The sequence below is a fragment of the Dioscorea cayenensis genome, chromosome 11 (assembly GCF_009730915.1).
Source record: "Dioscorea cayenensis subsp. rotundata cultivar TDr96_F1 chromosome 11, TDr96_F1_v2_PseudoChromosome.rev07_lg8_w22 25.fasta, whole genome shotgun sequence".
Lineage (NCBI taxonomy): Eukaryota > Viridiplantae > Streptophyta > Magnoliopsida > Dioscoreales > Dioscoreaceae > Dioscorea > Dioscorea cayenensis.
The window spans coordinates 6,555,065-6,582,891 of record NC_052481.1 but is presented as its reverse complement, the minus strand read 5'-3'; the positions used below and the strand labels follow the sequence as shown (position 1 = coordinate 6,582,891).

Genomic DNA, 27,827 nt, shown 5'->3' with positions numbered 1-27,827 from the left:
GAATCTTGATCATCTCTCCATTGAAATTATCAGCAATTGTTCTTGTTTTTGAAGGAGATGTAACAGTAATCAGAAGATGACGTAGAGGACTGAAGGGTGAGTTAGCAACTCTCTCTAAGGTGGAGAAGCCAAATTAGACTGATGACGTGGTCAAAAGTTATTAACTCAGCTATTCCGGCTGCCACACAAGATTTTAGTTGCCGGAATTTTTTGGATGACTGGCCGGTAAAAGGAAATATTAGACGCGTGACCATTTTGATATGTTTTAAAGTTTGATGACTGAAGTGATAATTGGGAAAAGTTTGGTGATTAAAGTGCAAAATTAACCCTCTTACCATCTTTCTAGGTGGCACCTAAAGCGGTACGATTACTCGCGGTGCCCCTCATGCAATGTTACACTCACCTTCTCTCCCTCCTTCCAAAAAAGCTCGGCGGCGATGAATGACCTTTCGCTTCGAACAAGGGCCAGCGTTCATACCATCAATAAACAAAGTTCCAGTTTCAGATCTCTCTCTATATATACTCTCTCATGTCTTCAGGTCCATCCTTCTCTTCTTCTCCTTCTCCTTCTCCTTCTCTTTGTACCCTGATCTTCTGAATCCCTAATCCAGTCTCAAGGCTGATCATGGCGATCTCGCTCCGGATGCCCCCGCTGTCGTCTCCGCTTCACTCCAAGTGGCCTTGCAGAACTACTTGGAATCCCTCTGTTGGTTTGATCCGGCGATCGTTTGCTGTTAAAGCTTCGGGGTTTGCGAATGAGAACCGGGAGTGAGTCTTTTGATTCTTTTGTTCTTTTTTTGGGATTTTTTTTTAATTGGTTTGTGTTTCTTGAATGAATGGGAGGTTTTTTTAGGTTTGTTATAGTGGGAGGAGGGAATGCTGCTGGTTATGCGGCGCGAACTTTTGTCGAGCATGGCATGGCTGATGGCAAACTCTGTATCGTCTCCAAAGAGGTAGCTGGTTTTTCACTTTTATCTTGTGTTTTTGGATTTTTTTTTTCTATCTCATTTTTTGAGTTTTTTCTTATTAACCAATTCCCTGATTTCGGGTAAATTAATAATATTGCTGCGAATTATGATCATTAAAGGGGAAAAAGTTCACAAATTTTTTTTTTTTGGCTATTCTAGAAATATTCAAGTTCACATGGCGACAATTCTACGACTTTTGATAAAATTATTCAAGTATTTATTACACTAGCGTCTTGAGCTGTAAGCAGGGCAACTTAAGTGGTCAAACAGTAGTTTATTGTTTTGGCATACCCAAAAAATTGTGATGATTCTCTTGTATAAGTTAATTCTCAAGATGTTCATGGTAAAATAGCTAAGTATTTGAGTATCAACATGGACGGGATTTATATATATATATGTATATGCATATTTAATTTACTCGGCATTTGTTTGGACTACTATTATTTTCCTATAAACTGATGTATCCAAATGATTATTTTCATAAACCATAAAATATGTTTTTGACTATATCTATTTTCTTTCCCTTGCTTGTTTCTTTTCTTTTTCTTTAAAATGATGAATGCAGCTGAAACCCTATCATCAAGCACTTCCACTGAAGATCCATTGTGATAACTTGTATGCAACCATTAGAAATTACAAATGGAGAACTTCAGTTTATTGTCTTGTGTTTATGCAATTGATGATTTGATGACGATTTCTGGTCCTTTTATTGGCTGATAAATGACCTACTTATTGTTGTCTCTAATGAATAAGGCATCTTCAATGATCTGTTGGAAGATTGCATTAGGCAAAAATTTGGCCATTCTTTGGATTTTGTTCTGATTTATACCTTCATACAATTTCATTGCATGTACTCTCTTGTGTTCCATCTGGACTTTATATTGAGTATCTGCCTACGGGTTAAGACATAAGCAGTATTCTTTTTCTTTTATGTTGCAGGGTGTTTGTTACTTGTCTTAAGAGGAAATGCTGCAAAATGTTGGTATCTTTAAATGAATTTTTGTAGTTCAAGTAGTTGTTTTGTTTTGGAGTGTCATTAGGAAGTTATAATTTTATAAGTCTTTGAATGATCCTCTCTTGAAGATTGTGTGTTATTTAGTAATTGTCCAACCAACGAAGGCTTTGTGTTTTGCGATGCATGCTTGTGCACCATATGTGGATTATGTTCTTTGATTTCATTAGTTTTGTGTCTATGCAGGCTGTTGCACCTTACGAGCGACCAGCTTTAACAAAAGGTTATTTGTTCCCTGCAGATAAGAAGCCAGCACGTTTGCCTGTATGTATTTGCCAAATTTGATAGGGCTTTGTTTATGTGTAATTTTCTATGATGTTTTGAATCTGGAATAGCATTAGTTTACTTTCTAGTGTACAACAATCTTGGTAATATATATTTATATATATATATATATATGTATATATATTGAAATATGATTATTTTAGATATACAATGGATGTGGAAATTGGTTGTCATCTTGATTTACTTCTGGTTCTCAAATCATTGGTGAGACATGCTAGGGTTTTCATACTTGTGTTGGTTCTGGCGGGGAACGACAAACTCCTGATTGGTACAAGGATCATGGTATTGAGGTATGTATAGTTGCCATAATTTTCAATTTCTTGTTTATATTATGATATGGTAATTTGACGTTGAATTCAATTTGTTCTAGCTGTTGGTTTATAGAAATTTGTTATCTGTCTATTGATTGCCATTTGTTGGATTAAAATTATGCCTATTTTACATGCTAAGAGTAATTATCTTGGCTAGTCTAGCTAATGTAGCATTTAGGGTGTATAATTATTATGCAATTTTTTAACTGTAATGATTTCGAATGGACTTCCATAGCTTTATTTTACTCTGCCATTAATTGATCTTTTGATGAAGTAAACTGGGAAAGAATTCAGAATGCTTTGTTATATTTGTTTTAAGGAAGATGATAATTTATGAGATTTGGGCTGTAACTGGAAACCAGAATGTTATTTGTCAACAATGTAAAGGGATTGATTATCATATTTCAAGGGTTCTTTTACACGTAGTCTTCTATAAACCCTAAAGAAATCCTAGGCTCATGACTTCTATACAGCTATATCAATAAGTAATGCCAATCCACAACCTTCTATGTCTTCAGTCTCAACCATTTCTCATTATCTGTAAATTCCCATTAACCACAATCCTTTTATGCTAAAATAATTTAGAGTAAGTTATGTGGTTGATATCCTCTGTTGAATTTGAACTTAATAAAGAAGGAATATGGTTGCTGAAGTATTTCATGATTTTTGGTTTGGACACTTAAAACATGACTGAAAGTTTTCAATTTTTTTCATCTACTCTAGACCTTTCTCATCTCATCTTTCCTTTTTTCTTTTCCCGTGTGTTGGGCACTCATGTTTGTGTGCATGAAATTTCACTTTTCCTTTTGTGTCTTTAGACTATTAAGCAGGGATCAAGAAGAATAATTGTTAGGCTTTGTTAGATGATACATCAAATTGATGGGCTTTTCCTTTGACTGAAGTTTCAGTTTATAATATAGTTATTTTATGTTTGTTCCTAAATTAGTCCACTTTTGGTCCGTAAGAATGACTAAGAACAATCTGAACTTGAGTGGTCCAAAGCTAGCTTGAGCTTGGCTTGAGTCACTTCAAAACCAGTTCAAGCTCAAGTTGAGCCCAAGTAACTTAGTTTGAGCTTAGTTCTTTTACATTCAAACTGATAGGGTTCACATTTAACTTGAGCTGTTCGAGTTGAGCTAGATACGGCTGAGCTAAGTTGGGTTTGTAGTGTAGCAGAAAAGTTCATTCTTATTCATGCATTAGACGAGAAGTTAGTCAAGTCGGCAGTCCAGTATCTAGCTTAGCATCCCAAAGACCTAACTTTAGAGCAACATATTAATGTTATATGAGATTTAAACAAATTATATGTATGTCAAAATTTATAATATTTACATGACTTATCTTATCAAGTCTTTTTGAGCTGAATTCAAGCAAGCCTACTTATGTTTGAGCTTCACTCATCTAATAAACATGCCTAACATCATGTCTTGAGAAAACCAAATCCTTACTGAGTCAAGCTTGAGCTGTTAGTGAATAGTTTGTGTTATTTAACAGCGACACTAGCACATGTGAAATTGCTATTTGGTTGTTGATAAATATAGGAAGGTCTTCTTTTACTGTGAGTTGTGTTTGGAAATTGTGTAAGGTCTTTAAACAACACCATTTACTTAGGCCTTGTTTTACCTTTTCATAAGTTTAATCTTGCTTATTTGGTTAAAATTCTGTGTGTGGTAAGGAACATGACCTTAAACAGCTGCTAGTTGTTTTGACCAGGATCAATAGGACCACTAATCCTTTCTGCCCTCCATTGAACCAAAAAGTCATTCTTTTGCCCAATTTATTTAAAGAATAAGTGATCGTCAAAGATAAGCTTCAAGTGACAAATTTGAAGGCCAAATTTGGTATGAGTCTTTAGAACTTGTGTACATGCTACTTATTAAACCTTTGTGCTCCGTATATTGCCTTCATTCCTTTGAATACAAAAAGCTTTGTTTTAAAGAATTATATTGGCTAATAACTTTGTTAGTCTTTGTTTAGAAATCCTTTCAGATTGCAATACCATTTCCAGCACTTAATGACCATGCATTTTAATTACTCTTGGGAGTAAGGGATCTCCGAAACACTATTAGCTGTTATGTAATAGACTGGCTCATACAAATGAATACATGATTTATTGACATGCTAGCATTTATGTTTATTCTTATTGTATTGCATTCCTCCTCATCCTTCTTAGAGTAACCCAATAGATGTTTCTTATATTTACTCTTTTGAAGGTTTTATATCAAGATCCAGTGGTAGGCTTTGATGCCCAGGCACAAACTTTGACCACATCATCTGGAAAACTACTAAAATATGGTTCTCTTATAATCTCAACTGGCTGTTCAGCCACAAGGTAATATAAAATTTTCTTGCTTTATAGTTCCATATGATATTTTTCCTGTGGGCCTGAGTTGATTGACTTATTTTATTTATGAATCTATGTGCAACTCTCATCCTATTATGTTACTTTGCCATTGTTTCAGATTACCAGAAAAAAGTGGAGGTAACTTACCTGGAGTTCATTACATTCGTGATGTTTCTGATGCAGACTCACTAGTATCCTCACTGGTAATTCTTGTTCATGATTAACTATTTTAGTAGATATACTTATGAGTGTTTGAATTTAATCATTTTATCACATAAATCAATAACACCCATCCATTCAAGAGAGCTGTATTATTTTCATAAAGTATTTCTATTTAATTAAAGAGGAAATAACTTGTGAGGCAACTGTTAGGGTAATTCATTCCTTATGTATAGATGACTTCATCTCAATGAAATGCAGTGTGCAAATGCAAATGAGTATGTCGCCAGTGAATATGCATGCTTACATACTCTTATGTGTTTCTTATGTCAGATCATTCATGCGTTATGAATAATTTGTGTAATTTAATGATTGCACATGATAAGAATGCATGAAAGACTTATCTCTTATTCCATGTTCTATTGTATTAGAAGATGCATAACCTAAGGACATGGTAACACTTCTCGAGCCGAATAGATCGTGAAGTTGATAACACAAATCAGTGAATGGCTCATCCAAGTTGGCACAACAGATGAGAACCAAATTAGTGCAGTAGATAATATTGGGTTGATATCCAAGAGAAAGGACAGTTTTAAATTAGCAGAGGCAGTAGTAACAATAACAAGTTGTTAGTCCTGACTATTTGGGGTCAGTTACACAAATCTTTTCCTTCCATATTGCTTTATCAAGGGCAAAAAGATTAAATAAACGAAGTTCAAACATATCATTTCATAAAGTTCTTGCTAAACACTTTCTAGGTCTACCGCATCCTCTTCTATGACCCTCCACTTGAAGTGCTTTTACTTTTTTCTATGGGAGCATCTATTGGTCATCTGATAACATGTTCATATCATCTTGATCAATTGTCTCTGTACTTGTCTGTAATAGGTGGCAGTGTTGTCAAGCATATACCTCTAGGCTTGTCTAGGCGCTAAGGCACAGCATTGTCCATGATAGGCACCTTAAGCTTGTCCAAGAGGGGCATCTTCAAAGAGGCACATGCTTTTTTTGCGCTTTAGAGTGCCTTTTGCACCTTGAAATGGTAAAAAAGCTTGCTTTATTGAAATTGATTCTTGATTAATTATTTTTTAGATTAGTTTTTTGGGGTAAAAATGTAAAAAGGACATATTTAATGCTATTTTAGCAAATAGTAAACTTTTGGAAAAAGGTGTCAACCAACCGCCCATATTTAATTAGGGTTTTTAGATTTTAATAAAACTTTCAATTGTGGGAAATTTATTGGCATTTAAAAGTCAACTATTTCCAAAAATTTTAATTAACCAACTGCACATATTTAATAATAAGGTCTTTTGAATATCCATCAGATGGATGAGTAGGAGTTAGAACTTAAAACTAATTCGACATTTAATCTTGCACAAGAATTAAATTAAGGATGGCATTAAATTTTTTAAAATTTAATTAAAAATGAAAAACGACCCATTTCTTGAAATTATACCCTTTTCTTGGGACTATGAATATGACTCTCTTTCATTTATGTCACTTAGAAAATTAAAAAAAGGGTAAAATTGGGAAAAAAATAAATATTGCCTTGGTATTGTAAAACGACAACTATTTTGGAACAAAAATTTTTTTCTTAAAATGACTTGTATTTCAGGATGGGGGAGTATTATATTATATAATTTTATTTATTTATTTATTTACGTTATACTTCACTAGGGCGAGCACTTTTTTTGCACCTTGCGCCTCAGGTGTTGTAAGGTTCCAAGTGCCTAGAGTGCACTTGGCGCTCTTTACTAATAGGTGTCACTTCTGATTCATTTTGGATAAATTTATTCCTTAATTAATCTTTTCGGGTAATGCCAACATTCATCTTAATATTCTCATCTCAGCCACATTTATCCTTTGATCATGTTGTTTCTTAACCGCCCAACATAACTAGTCTAACAACTATTCAATAAAACTTATCTTTCAATCTAGGAGATATTTTATGATGACATCAAACCCAAGAAGCTCTCCTCCATTTTAACCAACCGGCCAACATTTTTGTAGCTCATTCAAATCATTAGAAAATATCCTTGAAATAATCTCGTTGGAAGCCAATATTCAGCCAGGAAAGAATTAAATATTTAAAATCAACCTGGTAGGTTGCCGAGAGCCAGAAATCAAAAGAGGCGCAGGAAGGCAATAAAATGAGTGAATTATGCTTCAAACAAAAGTATCAGCAAAGAATACTAAAACAAAATTTTGGAAGTAATACCAACTGCATCTTGAATGTATGCTTCACGATTTAAGAGAGTAAAATTGAAAGGGCTACCAAAATTAATTAATGGACAAACGGTAAAAGCCGCAAGTTTCAAGTCCAAAAGATAGTATGGATAATGGTTGTGAGCTCACATCCCATGTAGAATTCTCAACAGTGCCTGGGCTTTTGATTTTGTTCAATGAAGGTTTCGAGTAGATGGCAAATTACTGCTGTTCAAGTAGAATTGATTGCAACCTGAAATCCATTGTATTTTCAACTACATCTAATCAAATAGTACCTGAAATAACAATTAATGAATACCAGTATTTCCTCTTTTTGAGGATTTTTATCCTTGCAGTTAGCCTTTGCCTTCTTCTTTCAGGAGAGAGCCCAAAAGGTGGTTGTGATTGGTGGTGGATATATTGGCATGGAAGTTTCAGCTGCAGCTGCTGGCTGGAACCTTGATACAACTGTAAGAAGAGATTTTGCTTGATTGTGTTTTTGTATGATGTCATTCTTCTGGAGGTCATTTCTTATAGGATGCTATCTCATAATGTAGGCATCACTTACATGGATGGATGTAGACCTGATTTCCATAGATCATAACTATTATCAAAATTATGTAACTCATTCCTTGCTGATTTGCAAGTATGATGACAAACAATCCATCTATTTATATAATTCATCTATTCATGCATTAGGTTTCAATGTGAAGCAACATGCTTCTGTTAGTATATTAGTTGGGTGTTGCCCCATCACTGCATGTGGTCATAATAAACAATTAGCACAACCCATTATAGCTTGATGCATATTATTGTTTCCTCAAAGCGGTTGATTTGTTATTTCTTCTTTTGTATCTTTCAAATTGCATTTTTTGGAAGGATAATAGACTATGAATTGGATTGACTAATGTAGTAAGTTGGGATGATTTTGGTTAACCTAGGAGTATCTAGTCTGTTCTAAACAGAATTTTCAACTTTCTCTTTGTTCGCTGCAATTGGGTAAGGTGTTTCAACTTCTTCCAAGTGAATTCCACTTTTTACCCCTGCATAGATTTGTATGTGCTGTTTATTAATAAATGTTTCAACTTTCAATGTTAGATTGATATATAATGCTCCAAAATTGGATGTCTTTTTGATATTGCCACTGCAGTTGTTCTTTGAAGAATTGTGACATTACACGGTGACAGAAATTAGAGCTTGCACTTTTTTTTTGTCCCAGCTTCAATTGACATTCTTACAGTCATTTAAATTCGTAATATTCTTCATCAACAAAATTGCTGTCATATACCTAATAATTTTATATAACTAATATTACTTGTGTAATTATTCAAAATTTGCTCGAACATTAGATTGTCACCTGTGTTGCTTAATCCCTTTCCTTGAATAGATCATATTTCCAGAGGATCACTTGATGCCAAGGTTATTTACTTCTTCTCTTGCTCGAAGATATGAAGAACTTTTTCATAAAATGGGCATCAGGTTTCTGAAGGTACTTTCTCTATGTCATGATACCAACTGGCCCAATTGCGTGCCAAACACCATATTCAACCTCTTCAACTTTTTCTCAGGGTGTTCGTATTGATCAACTGGAGGCTGGTCCTAATGGAAGGGTTGCTACTGTTAAACTTGGAAATGGAAATACAATTGTGACAGATACGGTATGTTCTGTGCCTTTACACTATTAAATGTATACAAGATATATTATTTAGGCTTGAGTCAACCCAAAAGCTTAAGCTAATAGGATGAGAGACTTATATTTAACATATTCAATGTCCAAACATACTGCATTTATCATCACAGGACTTTTACAGTATTGATTACTCTATTACTTCATGTGTTAGTCTATTTTACCTCAGTATGTTGCAAAAAAAAAAAAAAACAACCCAACTAACCAAGTTTTTTCCTTTTTTTTCTTTTTCCTTTATTAGTGAAACCAATTAACCCAGTTTTGAAACAAGTTACGCAAATAAAGTGCATTGTTTGGACTCGATTCAATTCAAATGCTTAAGTTGATAGTTGAATTACATATTCAAGTCTAAACTCACTGCATTAACTCATGCAAGACAATTAATAACTCTAATATACACCTTGCACTAGAATTGAATTTCCCGTCTTCCTAGCATATTCCTGGTTATAAACTATGTGAAGTGCTTAGTCATGTAGTTTTCTAATGTCTTCTGATTTTTGTGTAGAGTGTTTTAATGATAATGTTCAAAGGTTTAAGACAAGCTTCTGATGAGAAGCTACAATTGAATCCATTAATAATCTAGGTTATTGTTGGGATTGGAGCAAAGCCAGTTGTCAGCCCCTTCGAAATGGTTGGCTTGAACACTTCTGTTGGTGGGATCCAGGTTAGTGCCCCTTTAAGTAGTTTATTTCTTTTTGTTTTGTTTGTTGATTAATGTATTCATTTATTTTTTGTTCTTTCCTATCTAAATAATTTTCCTTTTCCTCTATGGTGTACATCTATTAAGTATCCCTGGCTTTTTCTGAATGGTTACATATTAATAGAAATCTGGGATGAAAATTTTTTGTTATTGCTTGTTTAATAAAGGAAGATCATCTGTTAAGAAACATGGATAAGAGCATGTAGTTTGCTCAAACAACAGCCTTTTGCATTATATACTATAAAAACAATGATGTTATATCCACATTGCACAAGTGCAGATTACACAATTAGCTATAAGAACCCAATCTTTCAGAAGTGCCTTTATACACTATTAACATATATTGGCCTGACCTAGGGTCCTAAACCATGCCTTATATACGCTGTATATTTTAAATGGCCTTGGAACTTGGAAGTGGCACTTTTGCCATATTTATTTTATAAGTTTTGATCTAGAATATAATTTATGAAGGAGTAAGGGTTGTATTAAGGCCCTTAATCCTTCTTATTCCTCAAAATTTTGTCGAACATTTGTTCTTCTCCATCAGCCACAAGGAAAACTTAAAATTTGGGGCTCACCATCATTTTTCTTATACCCTTGGCTCCTAACTCTTTTGTGATCCATGGTGTATGAGTTTCTTGATCTTTGCCCTTACATTTCATTATTTGGTGATTCTTTTTAATGATTTTTGCAGTTTTTTATTGTTTATAGTTGTGAGTGAAGGGATTGAAGGTTTGGATTTGGTTTTCATTTATGCTGATCAAGACTAGAGATCATCAATTATTTGACTTGATGCTTATGTTAATGTAGTTTCATTTTAACCATAGTGTTGTGTTTTATCATAATGTATAATAATATTTATTGTTCAAAAGATATATATATATATATTAACACAGTGACACACACTCACACACACTCACAATATAATAATAATTAGGTTTTTTAAATAATGGAAATATTTATGATAATTAAAATAGTAATGCTATTAGTAGTAATAATAAAAATATTAATGATAATATGCTAATTATACTAGTATTAATTTAATGATAATAACAATCATAAATATAAGTTTATTTTTTATTTTATTTATTTATTATTATTATTTTTTTTTATTTTTGCCTCAATACATGTCATTCATTTGGAATGGATGGTAAAAATGTCAAATTTGAAAAAATATCTTCTTGATCTATTCCTTATTTTTTTTCCTTATCCCTTCTTGTTATCCAAGACACTAATAAAAGGAATAAATTGAGGGATTAAGGCCTTTTGATGCCTTAGTCCAATCCGCCCTTGTTTTCTATCCAAAAATATCCCCTAATTGAGTCTATGATGCCATGCTTAGCAATAATCCTTATTAATTAAAAACATTATATTAGCACATTGGTAAGCTTTCATCAGAATTGTTTATATTTGGATATATTCTTCTGCATTATAAATACCACATGCGTGTTGAAGCTTCGAACTTTGTCATAATTTATTTATTGCATTCTAGTTTCCATGGAAGCAAATGATAGACTAATGTTTATAATGTTTCTTTTCTTTGTAGGAAGATGCTTCTATTTCTCATTTATTTTTAATGCAAGTACAACAATTTTGTTATCTTAATTAAATCATAATTTGATCTCTGTGGTCTATTTAACGTTTGAATATTGTCCAACTTTATCCCAATCTTGTAGAGCATTTTTTTTAAGCAAAATCGAAAAGCAGCTTAATATTAACCACATTTGATCTCGGTATAAATTTATTTGGCGAAAGAACTCTATGCCATCCATCTCTTTGCTTGTGATTTCTGTACGTCACTTTTAAAATGTGTGTATTTATATTTTTGTCCATACCTCCATTGTAAGTAGATGACCAAGGCTATCAGATATTCATGCATCACAGTGCACGTTTGTTTTATATTCTGTGTTATGCATTTCCCCATCTTCCATAAAGTGATCTTATGTATTTCATCTAACAAGCGTACAACTTGTACCCTCCATAGTTAGAACAATATTTTGACTAAAATTTTAATATAAAATCATCAACTCATGGATTGATTATCCACTGTAGAGCAGCATCCTTTTAATGGGCTCTTCAACTTACTGATGATGTTGGCCATTATCACTTTCTGGATTTGGTTTTAGCCTAGACCAATTAGATGGTCAATAATTGTCTGGTTGTTGATGCTTCATCATGATTTTCTGACCAGTGTTTGACATTAGATTGGCAATCACATCTCTCATAAACCGGTGCAGACCTAGATCTCAATTGGGATCTACTAGCGGAAGAGATGATAGACAAGAAAGAAGTGCATAAATGTTGGAAGATGCTTTCTATTAGGGTTTCATTCAGCAAAAGCTTTTGCACTTCCCCAATGAGATTGCTGTAAGATTGAAAGTCAGGCATCAGTATTGAATTTAAAGCATGAAAAAGGACTAAATATGAAATACTGAATTTAGCTGAATCTGGGCCTTCAAATTTCATAATTTGGTAAAATAAATTAGTTTAGGCATGAATTTTAGAATTTGATATTTTTCAAGTGCTCTGAATATCTTTTCAAATTTTAAAAAATTGAAATTATATGAACTGGACTTAAAAGTGTATCCTAATGTCATATTTATGTTTATATATAGGTTGATAGTCTCTTTCGGACAAGCATACCTGGTATCTTTGCTATTGGAGATGTTGCAGCATTTCCCCTGAAGGTACATATGCTTTAAATATTTTTATATCTGTCATACAAGAGAAGAGGGATAAATGTTTATAATTAACACCAAAGGACCAGTAAAATTGTCATAGTCGATTGCTTTTTTATGAGGGTCTGAAGTGCTTCTGCCAGAAGCACCAACCTGGATGCTTCTGCAAGAAAAGTTTGTACCACTTATATTACCGCTTATCTTTTCCCATAGAAGCTTATCCAAGCAATCAAAATTGTTTTGGAAGTGCATATGTAAGAAGCAATTCCTGGATATTGAAGTGCTTATCCAAATGGACCTAAATCTTGGTTCTTGGCAGATTTATAATCGGGTAGCACGAGTGGAACATGTTGATCATGCTCGAAAATCAGCACAACATTGTGTTAGAACTTTGCTTACTTCCCATACGCAACCGTAAGTTGATCACCCTTTTATTGGCCTTTGTGCATTTTCTGAATTTAATGATCTTTTGTTTGTCTCAAGCCTATATTTGTTGTTTTGCATTGGGCCAGATATGATTACCTTCCATATTTCTACTCAAGAGTTTTTGAGTACGAAGGGTCTACGAGGAAAGTTTGGTGGCAATTTTATGGGGATAACAGTGAGACAATCCATCATCTTAATACCTATAATTCAACTTAAGAAAGAAATATGACCTGATCATTATATTGAATATTGTTGTATGATGTTCCATTGGCTTGGTACAGTTGGTGATACAATTGAAGTTGGAAATTTTGATCCAAAGATTGCTACATTCTGGCTTGATTCTGGTAACCATATGTTTAATTGTTTTATCTCTCATTTGAACCAAAGATTGCTGCATCTTTTCGTTGGCTTATTAAGTTTTTTGAATCAACAGATAATAGATTGAAAGGTGTATTCCTCGAGAGCGGTAATCCTGAGGTATTTCCAAACTCCCCTCTTTATCCAAAACTGTTCTTCTGCAAACATTTTTTGTTGTTTAAAACTGCATTTCTTTCTTTCTATTAAACAAATATGGCATAATTAGTTGTTGAGCATTTTTAAATATGCCTAGAGTTTATAATGTTATAAACAACCCAAAAATCGAATACTAACAACAAAAGAACATGCAGAAAAATTTCTTGTTTCCGCACTATGGTTATGTGTTTGTTTTAGAAATGTCAACCATTTGTCTGGGCTTTGTGTTAGCTATTACGACATCTAACACCAGTTCTTGCCGTATGGAAAATCAGGAGTTTGAACTCCTACCACAACTCGCCAGACGACAACCAGTCATTGACAGAGCTAAACTTAAGGATGCTCCTTCTGTAGAAGCTGCTTTAGAGATAGCAAAGAATTCCATGTCTTGATCTACCTCACTGGATCATTGCTTCATTGATGATGAAGCTCTCAGATTACCTATCACAATAATTGCTATCCTCGCTTCCTTCAGAAACCATTCTGTTTCATATGCATTATCAGTATGTGAAACAATTTCAATTTTGAAATAATGTATCATTTAACTAATTAAATGCATTTTAAAATTTCGTCTGTTGTTTTTTTTAATTTATACTGTGGTTTCTGTTGAAGTATTTTGTGAACCACTTTTGAGGTTGCTGCAGCTTGCACAAAATTATGTACGGATATTATAATTGGATTATATATATACTTTGTGTTCAGCTATTGGAAGTATTTTGGGGTTTGAATTTGGTTGATAGAGAATTATATTGAGGTGACTGAGCTTTGCTTTTATTAATGTTAATTATAATAAATATTTTTGCATTTATAAAAAATATGTATTTGTTTAATCAGTATTCTATAATTCTAATATTTAATATTTTTTTTTAAATTGAATATTGTGAAAAAGGTATTGCTTTCTCAAAATATTGTAGGATGGATTTTGTGATGTTGGAACTTATAATATTGTGCATGATGTGGATTTTTAAGTTGTAAGAACAATCGTAATGGCTTTCATTAGGGTTGTAATTTGTAAATGAACTGAGGGACATAACTAGAGCTTTGCTAAAACTTGAGTAACTTGACCTTGATATAATTCAAAATCAAAATGAAATCAATTTATTTTGAAAATTTTAATTTTATTTATTATTATATTTATAAATATATGAAAACCATAATATGTTGGTGTATTTTGAGTTCTCTAGAGACGCTCAGCTGACAATTTCAATTCAGGTAGAGCTTTGACCAAACAACCAATTGTTTTCATTCCTGTACAGCATGACTACTTGAAATTAATTATTAAATTTTTTTTTTCTAGGTTTGCATGTATTCCTGGAATATAAGATTAATAAGCTAATTATAATTTATTATTTTAAATGAAAATGATAAATTTATATTCTTAAAACTGATATAAATTGTTATTTTTTTAGGATAGAATAAGTTTATTTTGTTATTTAAATGTTTACCTATACCACCTCCGGAAAAATAGTGAAATTACTTTCTATCCCCTCACCTTTTATTAGAAATAATTGATAATTTTTATTTTAAAATTTATTTTATTTGTCTATTTATAACGATTTTTATATTATAATTTTATTTGCCATATATGTAAATGAGTTCGATTCATTCTATATAAAATATAGCTTATAATAATATCACTAGATTTTTTTTTATAAAATATGAGAATATCGTTTAATTTTAATTAGTAAATAATTTAATTTAATTTATCAGAGTTGACTAGTAATTAAAAGGTTCTGGAGTATATTTTGGAAGTCAAACAAACAATTTAAAACATACATATACTTTGACCTATTTTTATAATTAACAAAATCAAATATTAAACAACACCTTTTATTTAATCTTTCCCGTTAAGATGAGAATGTCTATTACAGATGGGCCTGTATAATTATTGGGTTTATACCAATGAACAAAAATACAACATGAATAATGAATTATTAAGAGATATATATATATATATATGTCTAATGCCATTTGATTAATTATTCATTGTAATTTCTCAAACAACACCACATAACCAACCAAAAGACTACATTCATTCTCTCCATCGATCTTACGTGAACGTGCACTCCATCCATGCAAACGTGGTTAACGAATCCAAACACAACATCAACGTAGAGGCATGCACGTTCATCAACTAACTCCTATTCCTTCCTACTAGAAAACACCTCCACCATTAACACCACCATCTCCATGATCTCCTTCTCCATCTCTCCATGGCTGTTCTTTCTCTCTTACGTAGAAGATCAACAGAACCCTACAAACTCAAGAAGAAATCAAACTCTTCACCACCACCCCAACAAAGAACCACCTGCCTCCCATCTTTCTCCATCCTTCTCTTCATTCTCTCCATTCTCTTCCCATTTTGGTACTTCTCCAATCTCCTTCTCACTCATTCCTTGCACCTCTGCATCTCCTCCAGAAAGCTCTCCTCCCATAATCTCTACTGCATCCCTGATGCCACAACTACTCTCAACACCACCATGAATATTAATACTTTCATTGATCCTGATGAGCAAGAGAGAATTAGTGCCATCAAGGATGTACACAACCTACTCCAAACCATCCGTTCTTGGGCATCAAACACCAGCTTCACCAATCTAAAGTCATGTGAAGGAAGAGCAATCTATGTCTATGATCTCCCTCCCAAGTTCAACAAGGACATAACCTCACAGTGCAATGACATGCTCCCATGGATGGACCTCTGTGAGTTCTTCTCCAATGAAGCATTGGGTCAGTCCATTCATAATCTTGGCAAAGGGTGGCACAACACTCACCAGTACTTCCTTGAACCAATATTTCACAACAGAGTTCTTAATCATCCTTGCAGAGTTCATGACCAGGATCATGCCAAGCTCTTTTATGTTCCTTTTTATGGCGGCCTTGATGTTCTTAGATGGCACTTCAAGAACGTGTCAACCAAGGTGAAGGATTCTCTTGGTGTTGAGCTTCTCCAATGGCTAGGGAATCAGAAATCATGGCAACTCAATGGAGGGAAAGATCACATGTTTGTTCTTGGGAAAATCTCTTGGGATTTCAAGAGAAGTGAAAGGCAGTGGGGTAGTAACTTCTTGTCTCTTGATAAAATGCAAGCTCCTTACAAGTTCTTGATTGAAAGGGAACCATGGAGGATGAATGAGATTGGGATTCCACATCCAACACACTTCCATCCTCACAGTGATGAAGATATCATTAAATACCAATCTAAGATCACGAACTCTCAGCGCATGAACCTTGTGAGCTTCGCCGGTGCTGCAAGACCGGATGCAGCAGAGAACATAAGGTCAATGCTTATCAAGCAGTGCATGAATAGCATTGGTGATTGCAAGTTCCATGATTGTGCATCCAGAGGTTGTGCTGATCCGGAGAAGGTTCTAACATTGTTCATGGAGAGCGAGTTCTGCATGCAGCCTCCCGGAGATAGTCCAACGAGGAAATCGGTTTTTGATAGCTTGGTTTCGGGTTGTATTCCGGTGTTGTTTGATCCCTTTACAGCTTATTATCAGTACCCGTGGCACTTGCCAGAGGATCATAGGAAATATTCAGTGTTTGTGGATCAAGAAGAGGTCAGGAATGGGAAGGTGAATGTGATTGAGGTGTTGAAGAAGATAGCTTTGGAGGATAGGAAGGAGATGAGGAGGTACATTGTGTATGAGCTCATGCCTAGGCTTGTTTATGGAGATTCAAGCTCTCAGTTTGTTAAGTTTCGGGATGCTTTCACTGTTGTGATGGATAATATGATCAGTAAGGTCACAAGTAGTTCTCTATAGTTACAAGAGTACGTTCTCATATTCTAAATTTTTTTTCCTTTTTTCATCAGTTTTGTAATTTTTTGTTTTCCAAATTTTCTTTTAGTTTTGCGTTTGGATTGAGCTTTCGAAAACCTTTAGTTGTATGTATGATACTGTTTTGTTGATTCATTCAATGTTGGACAAGGGTTTTGCATGGAGTATTCCTTGTTGGAGAAGATGAAGAGGATCAGTATCAAAAAGGATACTGAACTTTGTTCACCGTTTGATGAAATGCCAAGAAAGAGATTAGGGAATACAGAGACAAAAGAAACAGGAGACTTTTCAAAGATTTCTTCAGGACCAACCAGCTTGCTCTCTTGCCATTTATATATATATATATATATATTAAGTCAAAAGATAACTCCACTAGAACGAGCATACATGCTCTCATTGGCCAGCATTAACACTATCTTTTTTTCTATTGGCCAGCACACACAACCATAGATATGTTCCCCACTAACACATTAATTATAATATTAAAGTGTACAAAAGAGAACACAAGAGTCAAAAATTCTGCTTCTTCTTAGACCCCGAATCTAGTTACCATGCTTAGCCTCCATTCTTCTTGTTGGGTATTTGAGGACCTCTCTACTCACCGTTCTTTGGAGAAGAAGCTCAGCTTAGAAGCTGAGAATCAGCACACTCACAAAGCTAACATACAGCACACACAGAGCCACTCCAAAAGTCTCACCCCTTCATTCAACTGGTCAAAGCATAATATAGACTTACAACTAAAAGTAAAAGCATTCAAAAGAAAAAGTAAACTAGGATAAGATAACCTGTGCCAACATGACACATTAGCACATGCAGCAGTAACTACAGTGACTATTTCCATGCTAATATAAATCTTCACGTCCACTGTGATCTTCGGCAGACTCCTTCTTCAAGCTATGTATCATCTCAATATCCTGTGCCATGTATGAACCTATCCTTTCATTAAACTGGAGCCCTACAACACACACAAGCTTTAATCACATATGGACACTTCTATCATCCTCGATTGCAGCCAATGCACGACCCACTCTCACACCATCTTCACTCCACATCAACACCCCCCCTTCATTGAAACAATCTCATCCCAAGCAAGCTTCTGAACATCACAAACTTCTCAGTGAGTAACGGTTTGGTGAAGATGTCGGCGATCTGGTTATCAGTGCTGCAATGATGCAAAGAAATTGCTCCTTCTAAAACCAATCCACGGATGAAGTGATATCTCATGTCTATGTGTTTCGTCCGACCATGGTGTGCTGGATTCTTGGCCACAACAATGGCTGAGAGATTATCAACCCATAGTTTAGTAGGTCTTGAGCATGGTTTCCCACAATCTTATAAAACACCCTTCTCAACCAAACAACTTGACAGGCTGCTGCAGTGGAGGCAATATACTCTGCTTCGGTTGTAGAAAGAGCCATAACATCCTGCTTTCGAGATCCCCAAGAGATAGGACTTGAGCCCAATTTGAGAAATACTCCAGTTGTGCTCTTCCGATCAGCCTTGGAACCTCCCCAATCGCTATCGGAGAAAGCCTCCATTGCACCATCATCTCCCAGTGAATACCACAGACCCAACTCTTTGGTACCTGCGAGATACCTCACAACTCACTTCGCAGCAATGAACTGAATTTTGCTTGGTTGATTCATGAATCTAGATAGATAATTGACTGGAAAAACAATGTCTGGTCGAGTGTGAGTAACATAGAGTAACTTTCCAATCAAACTCCTGTAGATCCCTGGGTCTGAGAATTTATCAGTGTCATCCTCTTCAAGCTTCTCATTTACTGATAATGGTGTACTCACGGGTTTGCACTGCTTCATGTTCATGTGAACTAATAAATCATCAATATACTTCTGCTGTGAGATGAAAACACCCTCAGAATTCTGCTTCACCTCTAATCCCAGAAAATAGCTCATTAAACCCAAGTCGGTCATCTTGAAAGTATTCATCATGTCATGCTTGAATTGAGCTAATAAAACAGAAGAAGAACTTGTGTATATAATATCGTCTACATAAAGACTGATAAGCAACAATTCACCATTCATGACCTCCTTCCTATATAATGTGTGTTCACTTTCACTCTTGACAAATCCAAGCTCCTTGAAATGTTGATCTATTCTGGAATACCAAGCTCTGGGCGCATGCTTCAATCCATATAGGGCCTTCTTCAATCTATAAACTAGATGTTCTTCACCCTTCTTCACATAACCCTCAGGCTGAGTGACATATACTTCCTCCTGTATTTCTCTATTCAAGAAGGCCGATTTCACATCAAAGTGAAAAACTTCCCACCCTGCATGAGCTGCTAGAGCTAGGATTAATCTTACTATTTCAATGCGAGCCACTGGCGAGAAGACCTCATCATAATCAATCCCTTGAGTTTGTGAGTACCCCTTGGCCACAATTCTGGCTTTATGCTTCTGCACCTCTCCTTTTTCATTGAATTTGGTCTTAAAAATCCACTTAAGACCAACTGGACTCTTCTTTGCAAGCAACTCACATAAGTCCCATGTATTGTTGCTTGTTATTGATTCTATCTCTGAATTCATAGCTTCTTGCCATTCTTTACTCTTCACAGCTTCCCTATACTCAATTGGATCAGCAACGTGTATAGAAAATGTGCATGAATTGAATACATCTGCAAGCAACTTGGTCTTTCTAGGAGGAGTCCCATCAGTAGGAGCCACTCGGGACATAGAGATATCAACAGCATCACTGTGCTTAGACTGCATCTCAGTCACCACTCCTCCACCTGATGTCCTCACAGGGATTGGAGAAGACTGAGGATGAATTACTTGTTCCTCCTTGTCATCTTCAAACTCAAATGTCTGAACATTTGATTTAGATCCTTCCCAACACCAACGAGATTCTTCATGAAACACAATATCTCTACTGATGATGATCTTCCCTGTCACTGGATTGAACAGTCTATATGCCTTGGATTCTGAGGAGTATCCAGTGAATATACACCTTTCTGATCTCTCATCAAGTTTATGTAACTTCTGGGAGGGAATTAAAGCAAAGGCAATGCAACCAAATACTTTTAAATGACTCACCACTGGCTTGACTCCATGCATTGCTTCATAAGGTGTCTTCGTTTGTAATGCTTGTGTAAGTGATCTATTGATCAAATGCACTGTTGTTGAGACAGCTTCACCCTAGAACCTTGTTGGAAGTTTCCCAATCTTGAGTAAAGCCCGAGCCATCTCGACCACTGTCCGATTCTTGCGCTCCACTACACCATTCTGTTAGGGTGTATATGGAGCTGTGTACTCCCTTTTGATGCCATGACCATCGCAGTAGTTTTGGAACTCAGCCAAGGAAAATTCACCACCACGATCACTCTCACCACCTTGAGTTTCCTTCCCAATTGCCTCTCCACCAGAGCATGATAATTTTGGAAAACCTTGAAGGCCTCTGACTTGTTCTTCAGGAGATACACCCAGCACCATCTGCTATAATCATCTACAAACAAATAAAAATATTTGTTAGCACCCAAAGAGGCTTCACTCATAGGACCACACAAGTCCATATGCACCAGCTGCAAGTCTGAATTCGATCTTCGGGAGACTCCTGATGGAAAGCTAGCTCTAATTTGCTTTGTAACAACACACTCTTCACACTGTCTGGGTTGCTTCAATTCCGGTATCCCAATTGCCATTTTCTTGTGAGACATAAACTGCAAGCCTTTATAATTGAGATGCCCGAGTCTCAAATGCCACAATTCACTCAAGTCTTGCCCAGCAGCTATCACATTCACCCTTCCAATGCTTACAATGTCAAGAGGATACATGTTGTTCCTTGTCTTCTGCACAGTTATCACATGTTTTTGAGTCCGTTCATCTCTTATAATGCACTTGTCTTCCTTGAAAGCCACAGAGTAGCCTCTTGATGTCAACCGTCCAACACTCAAGAGGTTGTGTGCCAGATCAGGAATATATTGAACCTTCTGCAGCTGCTTTTGTTCTCCATCTTGAGTGTGAATTCCCACAGTTCCCACACCGTGAACAATCATCTCTTTATCATCCCCCAGCTTCACACTCTCCCTCAGAGATTCATCCAAACAACAAAAAATTTTCTTGTTCCTTGTCATGTGATTAGAGCAGCCGCTGTCAATAAGCCAAGTGGATAATCTATCATCTTCAAGGGAGCTGCTAGCAATAAACAAACAGCTAGTGTCTTGGTCCTCAGCAACCATGTTTGCTCCCTTCTCTTGCTGCTTCTCTCTTAACCAGCAATTCGCCTTCACATGCCTGAATTTCTTACAGTGAAAACACTATATGTTGCTTCTGTTTTCATATCCTCTACCTCTACCTCCTCGATCTCCTCTTCCTCTACCACGAGCAGGGTGTCTTCCTCGACCTCTGACTCCACCCAAAGAGCTACTTGAGCTTGCACCTTTGTGATACTGAGAACTAGTGGCCTCTCCCTTCACATGTAAAGCCTTCTCTCCTTGCTTTACAAGGCCCCGATTCACTCAAATCTCATGAGCCTGAAGAGACCCACACAGCTCATCCAAAGAGAGCGTTGTCATGTCCTTCGACTCCTTAATAGCAACTGCTACAAAGTCAAACTTAGGATGCAAACTTCTGAGTACCTTAGCCACCACATCTTCTTCATTGAGCTTGTGCCTAAGCCCATGAACCTGGTTCACAATAGACACCACCCTCGAGCAGTAATCTTGTCTACTTTCATTCTCTTCCATCTGGAGCACCTCGAAGCTTTGTCTAAGCGATTACTTTCTCACTGAAGCCACCTTCTTGATTCCCTTGTAGTGCTTCTGGATCATAACCCAAGTTGCATGCGCTGTCTCCGCCTCCGCGATTCGATCTAATATCAGCTCATCCATAGCTTGTTGAATGATGCTTAGCGCCTTGGCATCTCGTTTCCTGTTCTCCCTATCAGTAGCTTCATCCTTGGTCTCAGCTACGCCCTTCTCCACGAGCTCCCACAGTTCCTGTGATCAGAATACCGTCTTCATGCGTCCACCTTCCGTAGTCTCGCCCCCTGAAGATCAACACAGAGGGCTGTGAGAGAACTACAGGACTGTCTGCCATGAGTCTTGCTCTGAGCTCTGATACCAGTTTGTTGGAGAAGATGAAGAGGATCAGTATCAAAGAGGATACTGAACTTTGTTCACCGTTTGATGAAATACCAAGAAAGAGATTAAGGAATACAGAGACAAAAGAAACATGAGACTTTTCAAGGATTTCTTCAGGACCAACCAGCTTCCTCTCTTGCCATTTATATATATATATATATTAAGTCAAAAGATAACTCCACTAGAACGAGCATACATGCTCTCATTGGCCAGCATTAACACACTATCTTTTTTTCTATTGGCTAGTACACACAACCATAGATATGTTCCCCACTAACACATTAATTATAATAATAAAGTATACAAAAGAGAACACAAGAGTCAAAAATTCTACTTCTTCTCAAACCCCGAATCCAGTTACCATGCTTAGCCTCCATTCTTCTATCATCCTCGATTGCAGCCAATGCACGACCCACTCTCACACCATCTTCAATCAACATCAACATTCCTTAGATCAATATCTAAAAACACTGTGCTTAGTGTAATAGATGCAAGAACTCTCGACATGCACAATGACACAATTAACACCTTCCAAGAGCTTTCAGCGATCCTTTTATTTGGATTTCAACAAGGAAGTTACAAATTATACAGGATTAGCGGCCACCAGACCGATAATTTTACAAAATATAACACTTCTAACACACTCTCTCTAGGACAACATGCATACACCCCAGGGAGAATCCACTCCAACACACCACATACAAAATATACAAAACACAACAAGATACAACTACACTCTCCTCCTTCGTAGAAGAAGAAAACCACCTCTTTGTGAAGAACAAGGCCACTCATAATGCTTCCAAAAATTCCCTTCCACCAGTTCACTTCCTCTCCTTATATCTTGACTGGCCCATACCCTAAGACGAAGCTCTCATATTTCCTCAGGACTCTCTTTTCTCTTACACCAATGTGTCCAGCATCCCTAGTTCCACCTTTTAAAACCTGATCTCCATCCCACGTTCCTTCTCTCACCTAGCTGTGAGTAGTGTTGTTGCAAGGGTTGGAGGTCTTTTCACGAGTTGTCATCGTCAGTGAGTGCTTCCTATTTGACAAGGATCTGTTGAACCCAACGATTGTTCTTTTTTATTTCTCTGTATTTCAAGAGTTGTGTGGGTTGTAAAATAGGGCCGTTCTCTGTGGTGACAAGTGGGATTGGAATATGTGTCTTCGAGTGATCACCATGACATGGTTTTAAGAGTGATACGTGGAATACTAGGTGTATGCGGGCTTCGACTGGCAATTTGAGTTTATATGTGACAGGGCCAAGGCGTTGTATCACTTCAAAGGGGCCAAAGTAACGCATCCCTAGCTTTGTGTGGCGTATAAGTGCGAGCGAATGGTGTTTAAATGGTTGTAGCTTCACGTAAACCCAAGCACCCACGTTGTAGTTGACTTCTTGTCGTTTAGCATCTGTGAAGTGCTTCATTCGTGCCTGAGCCTTGGCAAGATTGGTTTTGAGGTGGTGCAGAATTTGGTCTCACTATTGCCGTAGTGTGACGAGTTGGGCGAGTTTGGTAGCAATTGTGGAGGATTTGTTCCTTACACAACTTTGAATGGTGAGAAACCAGTGCTAGTTGTTAGCAGATGATTGAAGCAAGGCTAGAGGAGTTGAAGCTTAAGTTTGTTTGCAGGAATGGGATCATGGTTGATGGCTGAATGTTGTTTACAAACTGTCTGAATGTTTTGTTTTAGTTGTTTATTTTTCAGTTCAGTGTTTGTATATTTTAAAGTGGTTCAATTGTATGTGAGATAGGAGGGAAAACAGAGGAGAAGTTGAAGGATGAAATGGGTCATTCTGATTTCATCATCAGATGAAATGGTTTCAGTTTGAGGCACCGCTAAGTTAAATGGCTAGTTGATTCGTGTGATGACACGTTGCTTTCTTATCCATTTGAAGTTTTCACTTTTCTTTGAAAAAAATATGTATGCTGTTAAAATGGGAAAGTAATAATTGTGAAGATGAGTGCTGATTTCTGAGTTTTTCTCCTCTGTTTTTTCTTGTTTTTTTCTCTGTTTTTGTTTTCTATATCTCAGATTGTCTAACAGTGGTATCAGAGCTATTGTGTGGCCTGTTGGGTGTGTTTGCTATGGTGAATGCTCTATATTTGTGGTGGTGAATGTTGTGTTGTTTGCTATGGTGAATGTTGTGTTTTCTAGTGTGATTGGAAGGCAGGAAGGCTGTTGCATGTGTAAGGAGTCTATCATGTTGAAGGAGTATGGCATCTGGTTCTGGTATGTCAGAGTCTCACATGCTTCATAGCAGTATTTAAAGGAGATGGTTATGAGAGATGGAGTGTCAAGATGATGACACTATTTCAAAGACAGGATTTGTGGTCAGTTGTGGAGCAAGGGCCCCTTACAGAAGGCACATATGCACAAAAGGAGAGTATGAAGGAGAATGTAAAAGCATTGTTTTAAATTCAACAAGCTGTTGAGGAGTTCATATTTGACAGAATTGTAAGATTCAAGATTGCAAAAGAGTCATAGGATCATATACAGTCAGAGTTTCTTAGATCTTCAAGGATAGTAACAGTGAAGAGACAAACCCTCAGACAGAAGTTTGAAGTTCTTCAAATGTGGGATGATGAAGGTATACAGCAGTATGTTTCCAGAGTTATTTCCTTGGTGAACCAAATTAAAGGCTGTTTATACAAAAAATTTTGCATGTCCTAATTCAAATCAAATTAAAATTTTAAAACCACATGTGACCCAATCATAATCAAATTAGGACAACATGTGGATAAGATAAATAAATTTCATAATATTTGGATATATTCAAGATCACCCAAGAATGCATATCTTGAGGCGATCTAAATACCGCCGAGAGCACTGATCTCGAGGCGATTTAAATATTTAAATCTCTGGATAAGCCAAGAGCACCGATCTCAAGACGATCCAAAATATTCAAATAACAAGATATGCCAAGAGCACCGATCTCGAGGTGATCTAAATATTCAAATCTCCGGATAAGCCAAGAGCGCCGATCTCAAGGCGATCCAAAATATTCAAATATTAAGATCTGCCAAGACCACCGATCTCGAGGTGATCTAAATATTCAAATCTCCGGATAAGCCAAGAGCACCGATCTCGAGGTGATTCAAAATACTCAAATATCAAAATCCGCCGAGAGCACAGATCTCAAGGCGATCTAAAAATACTCAAATATCAAAATCTGCCGAATGCACATATCTCAAGGCGATCTAAAAAAAATATTCAAATATCCGAATCAGCCAAGAATACCGATCTCGAGGCGATCCAAAAATAGTCAAGTCCCTAGATCCATCAAGAGCACATATCTCGAGATGATATAAAAATATTCAAATATCCGAATCAGCCAAGAACACATATTTCAGGGCGATTCCAAATATTAAAATTCCAAGATTGGCCGAAAGCACTGATCTCAAGGCAATCTTAAATATTCAAATTTCTGGATAAGCTAAGAGCACCGATCTCGAGGCAATCCAAATTTCAAGACCAGCCTATAACACCAATCTTGATGAGACCACAATACCAAGATCAGTCATGTATACAAATCACGACGCAAATTAATTTATATATAAAATAATAAATAATAATAACTAATAAATAATAAGTATAATAATAATGAGATTTGCATATATATATATATATATATATAATATAAATAAAAAAATATATATATTATATATAAACTAATGATAAAAATAAATAATAAAAAATATATATATATAATATATTGATAAAGATAAAAAAAATCAAATCAGATAAAATAAAAAAATATAAATATATAATAATAACAAATCCAAATCAGATAAAGTTAATTAAAAAAAAATCATCAAATCAAATATATATATATATATATATATATATAAGAAAGAAGAATCAAATGAAGATAAATAAATATAATAATTAAAATAAAATAAAATACAATTAAAACAATGGGAAAGTGTGGCGTGGTCGCCCCACTATAAAAAAATAAATAAATAAATAAATAAATAAATAATAAATATATAATATATAATTATAATATAAAATATATATGTATAATATATATTACCATAAAAAAAAATAAAATAAAATAAAACAAAAATAAAATAAAACATGCTGATCATGGTCCTCGCGCTTGTGCCCCATAATCAAGAGAATCGCTCCACGTCGCTTCATGACGGTTGCGCCGCTTCACAATCGGCATAATCGTGCAACCGCCAGGTGAAGGTCTTTAAAAAGGACCAGCCAAAGAAATGGGAAGGAAGATCCGGAGGAAGATGAAGCCAGAGGAGGAACTGGCAGGAGGAGCGAGCATTCTCCATAGATGAAGAAGATGAAAGGAAAGAACGAAGACGGAGACCCCCGGAAGAAGTCAGCCGCACCTAGAGAGAAGACGAAGGAAGGCCGGGAAGGGGTGGTCAGAGAGACGACAGAAGAGAAAATATTGGAGAGAAGAAGACGAACTGGAGAAAGACAAAGGACAATAAGGCTGGTTTTCTCTGGACCAAAACAAATATTCATATAATAAAGAAGAAGAAAGGGCGGACTCCGGATGGAAAAAGCTTCAGAGAAGGAAGAAGCTTGAGATTAGGAATCTCTCGTCCAAGGATGTCGCCTGAGGCAAGAAGAAAGAAGAAACTCGCGAAGAAGAAGAAGAAGCTGCTGCCGTTGCCGTTGCTCATCATCATTGCTCTTGATGCCATTTCTTTTCTCTTCTATACCACCATTGAGAAAATATTGAAGCTGCTGTTACCGTCCTTCCCTCATCGTCAACGAAGACTGATAGTAATCGCTACGATGATGTCTGTCAGGCCAATATTTTGGTGGCACGAGCCGTTGCTAACGCTATGCATTCCAGCCTCAGTCTCCACAGTATGGACAAGATGATCTGCTTCCCGTCCGGAGAGGTTATCATCCCAACAAAGGCTCTGAATGGAGGTGGTCATGCTTTAAACTCAGAGATACATATTCGTCGAATCCTTTGAGACAAAGAAAGAAGGTCGAAGCGGAGACAACTAGTTCTCTCAAACGAGCCAAGGATGGTAGTGCCTTCACTTGACGGGAGAATGCAACAAGGATGTCTATGTTATGCATATATATATATATATATATACATAAAAAAAAAGAAGATTGTCACCGCGTTTGCCACTATTGCTACCTTCGTTGCCCGTTGCACATCATTGTCACCAAAGAAGGATCGGTAAAACCACATAAGAGGATCTATGAGGTACCACCGGATGCATGATGATACCCATTGAGACTGCCAATGACGCAGCAAATAAAGCTGAGGTTGAAACGGATACTATCCATGTTGCTGCTTTATGCGATCAAATAAATGAGAGATCATTTTGTGTTGCTGGTTGATTGATTGCTAACTGAGCAAATGTTGGAAGATGCTATCTAAAACCAGGCAAAGATAACTCAATCCTCTGCCACAACATTGCTTACTCCAAATGATGCTCCTACGCAAGCCTCATTGGCCGTGGTTTCTTGCCAAGCAGGTTGGACATTTGTACGTGGAGGCTGATGATTCTGCGACTCATGCACTGGCCTCGTTAGACCAATGCGGCTGAGGGCGACAAGTAGAGAAATTCTTCACTTGCCTGGGCATGTTCTATGCTTTCTTGGGTATCATGAGGGAGATCCAGGTTAAATATATATATATATATAATAATAATAATAATAATAA

General features: G+C 36.1%; 2 protein-coding genes across 2 annotated transcripts; both read left to right on the top strand.

Annotated features, from left to right (window-relative positions):
• The first annotated feature begins 359 nt into the window (after positions 1-359).
• LOC120272127 (monodehydroascorbate reductase 5, chlorplastic) lies at positions 360-13,996 on the top strand. Its single transcript, XM_039278878.1, has 17 exons — positions 360-539; positions 612-768; positions 854-953; positions 2,167-2,244; positions 2,484-2,555; positions 4,790-4,908; positions 5,039-5,123; positions 7,665-7,754; positions 8,672-8,773; positions 8,853-8,942; positions 9,555-9,635; positions 12,287-12,358; positions 12,669-12,763; positions 12,862-12,950; positions 13,057-13,119; positions 13,209-13,252; positions 13,564-13,996. The coding sequence occupies exons 1-17, from the start codon at positions 530-532 to the stop codon at positions 13,678-13,680; spliced, it is 1,464 nt and encodes a 487-aa protein (XP_039134812.1). The 5' UTR covers positions 360-529; the 3' UTR covers positions 13,681-13,996.
• A 1,505-nt stretch (positions 13,997-15,501) lies between these two features.
• On the top strand, positions 15,502-17,055 carry LOC120271570 (probable xyloglucan galactosyltransferase GT20). The gene has a single exon (XM_039278251.1). It carries the CDS (start codon positions 15,502-15,504, stop codon positions 17,053-17,055), a length of 1,554 nt encoding a protein of 517 aa, XP_039134185.1.
• The last annotated feature ends 10,772 nt before the right edge of the window (positions 17,056-27,827 follow it).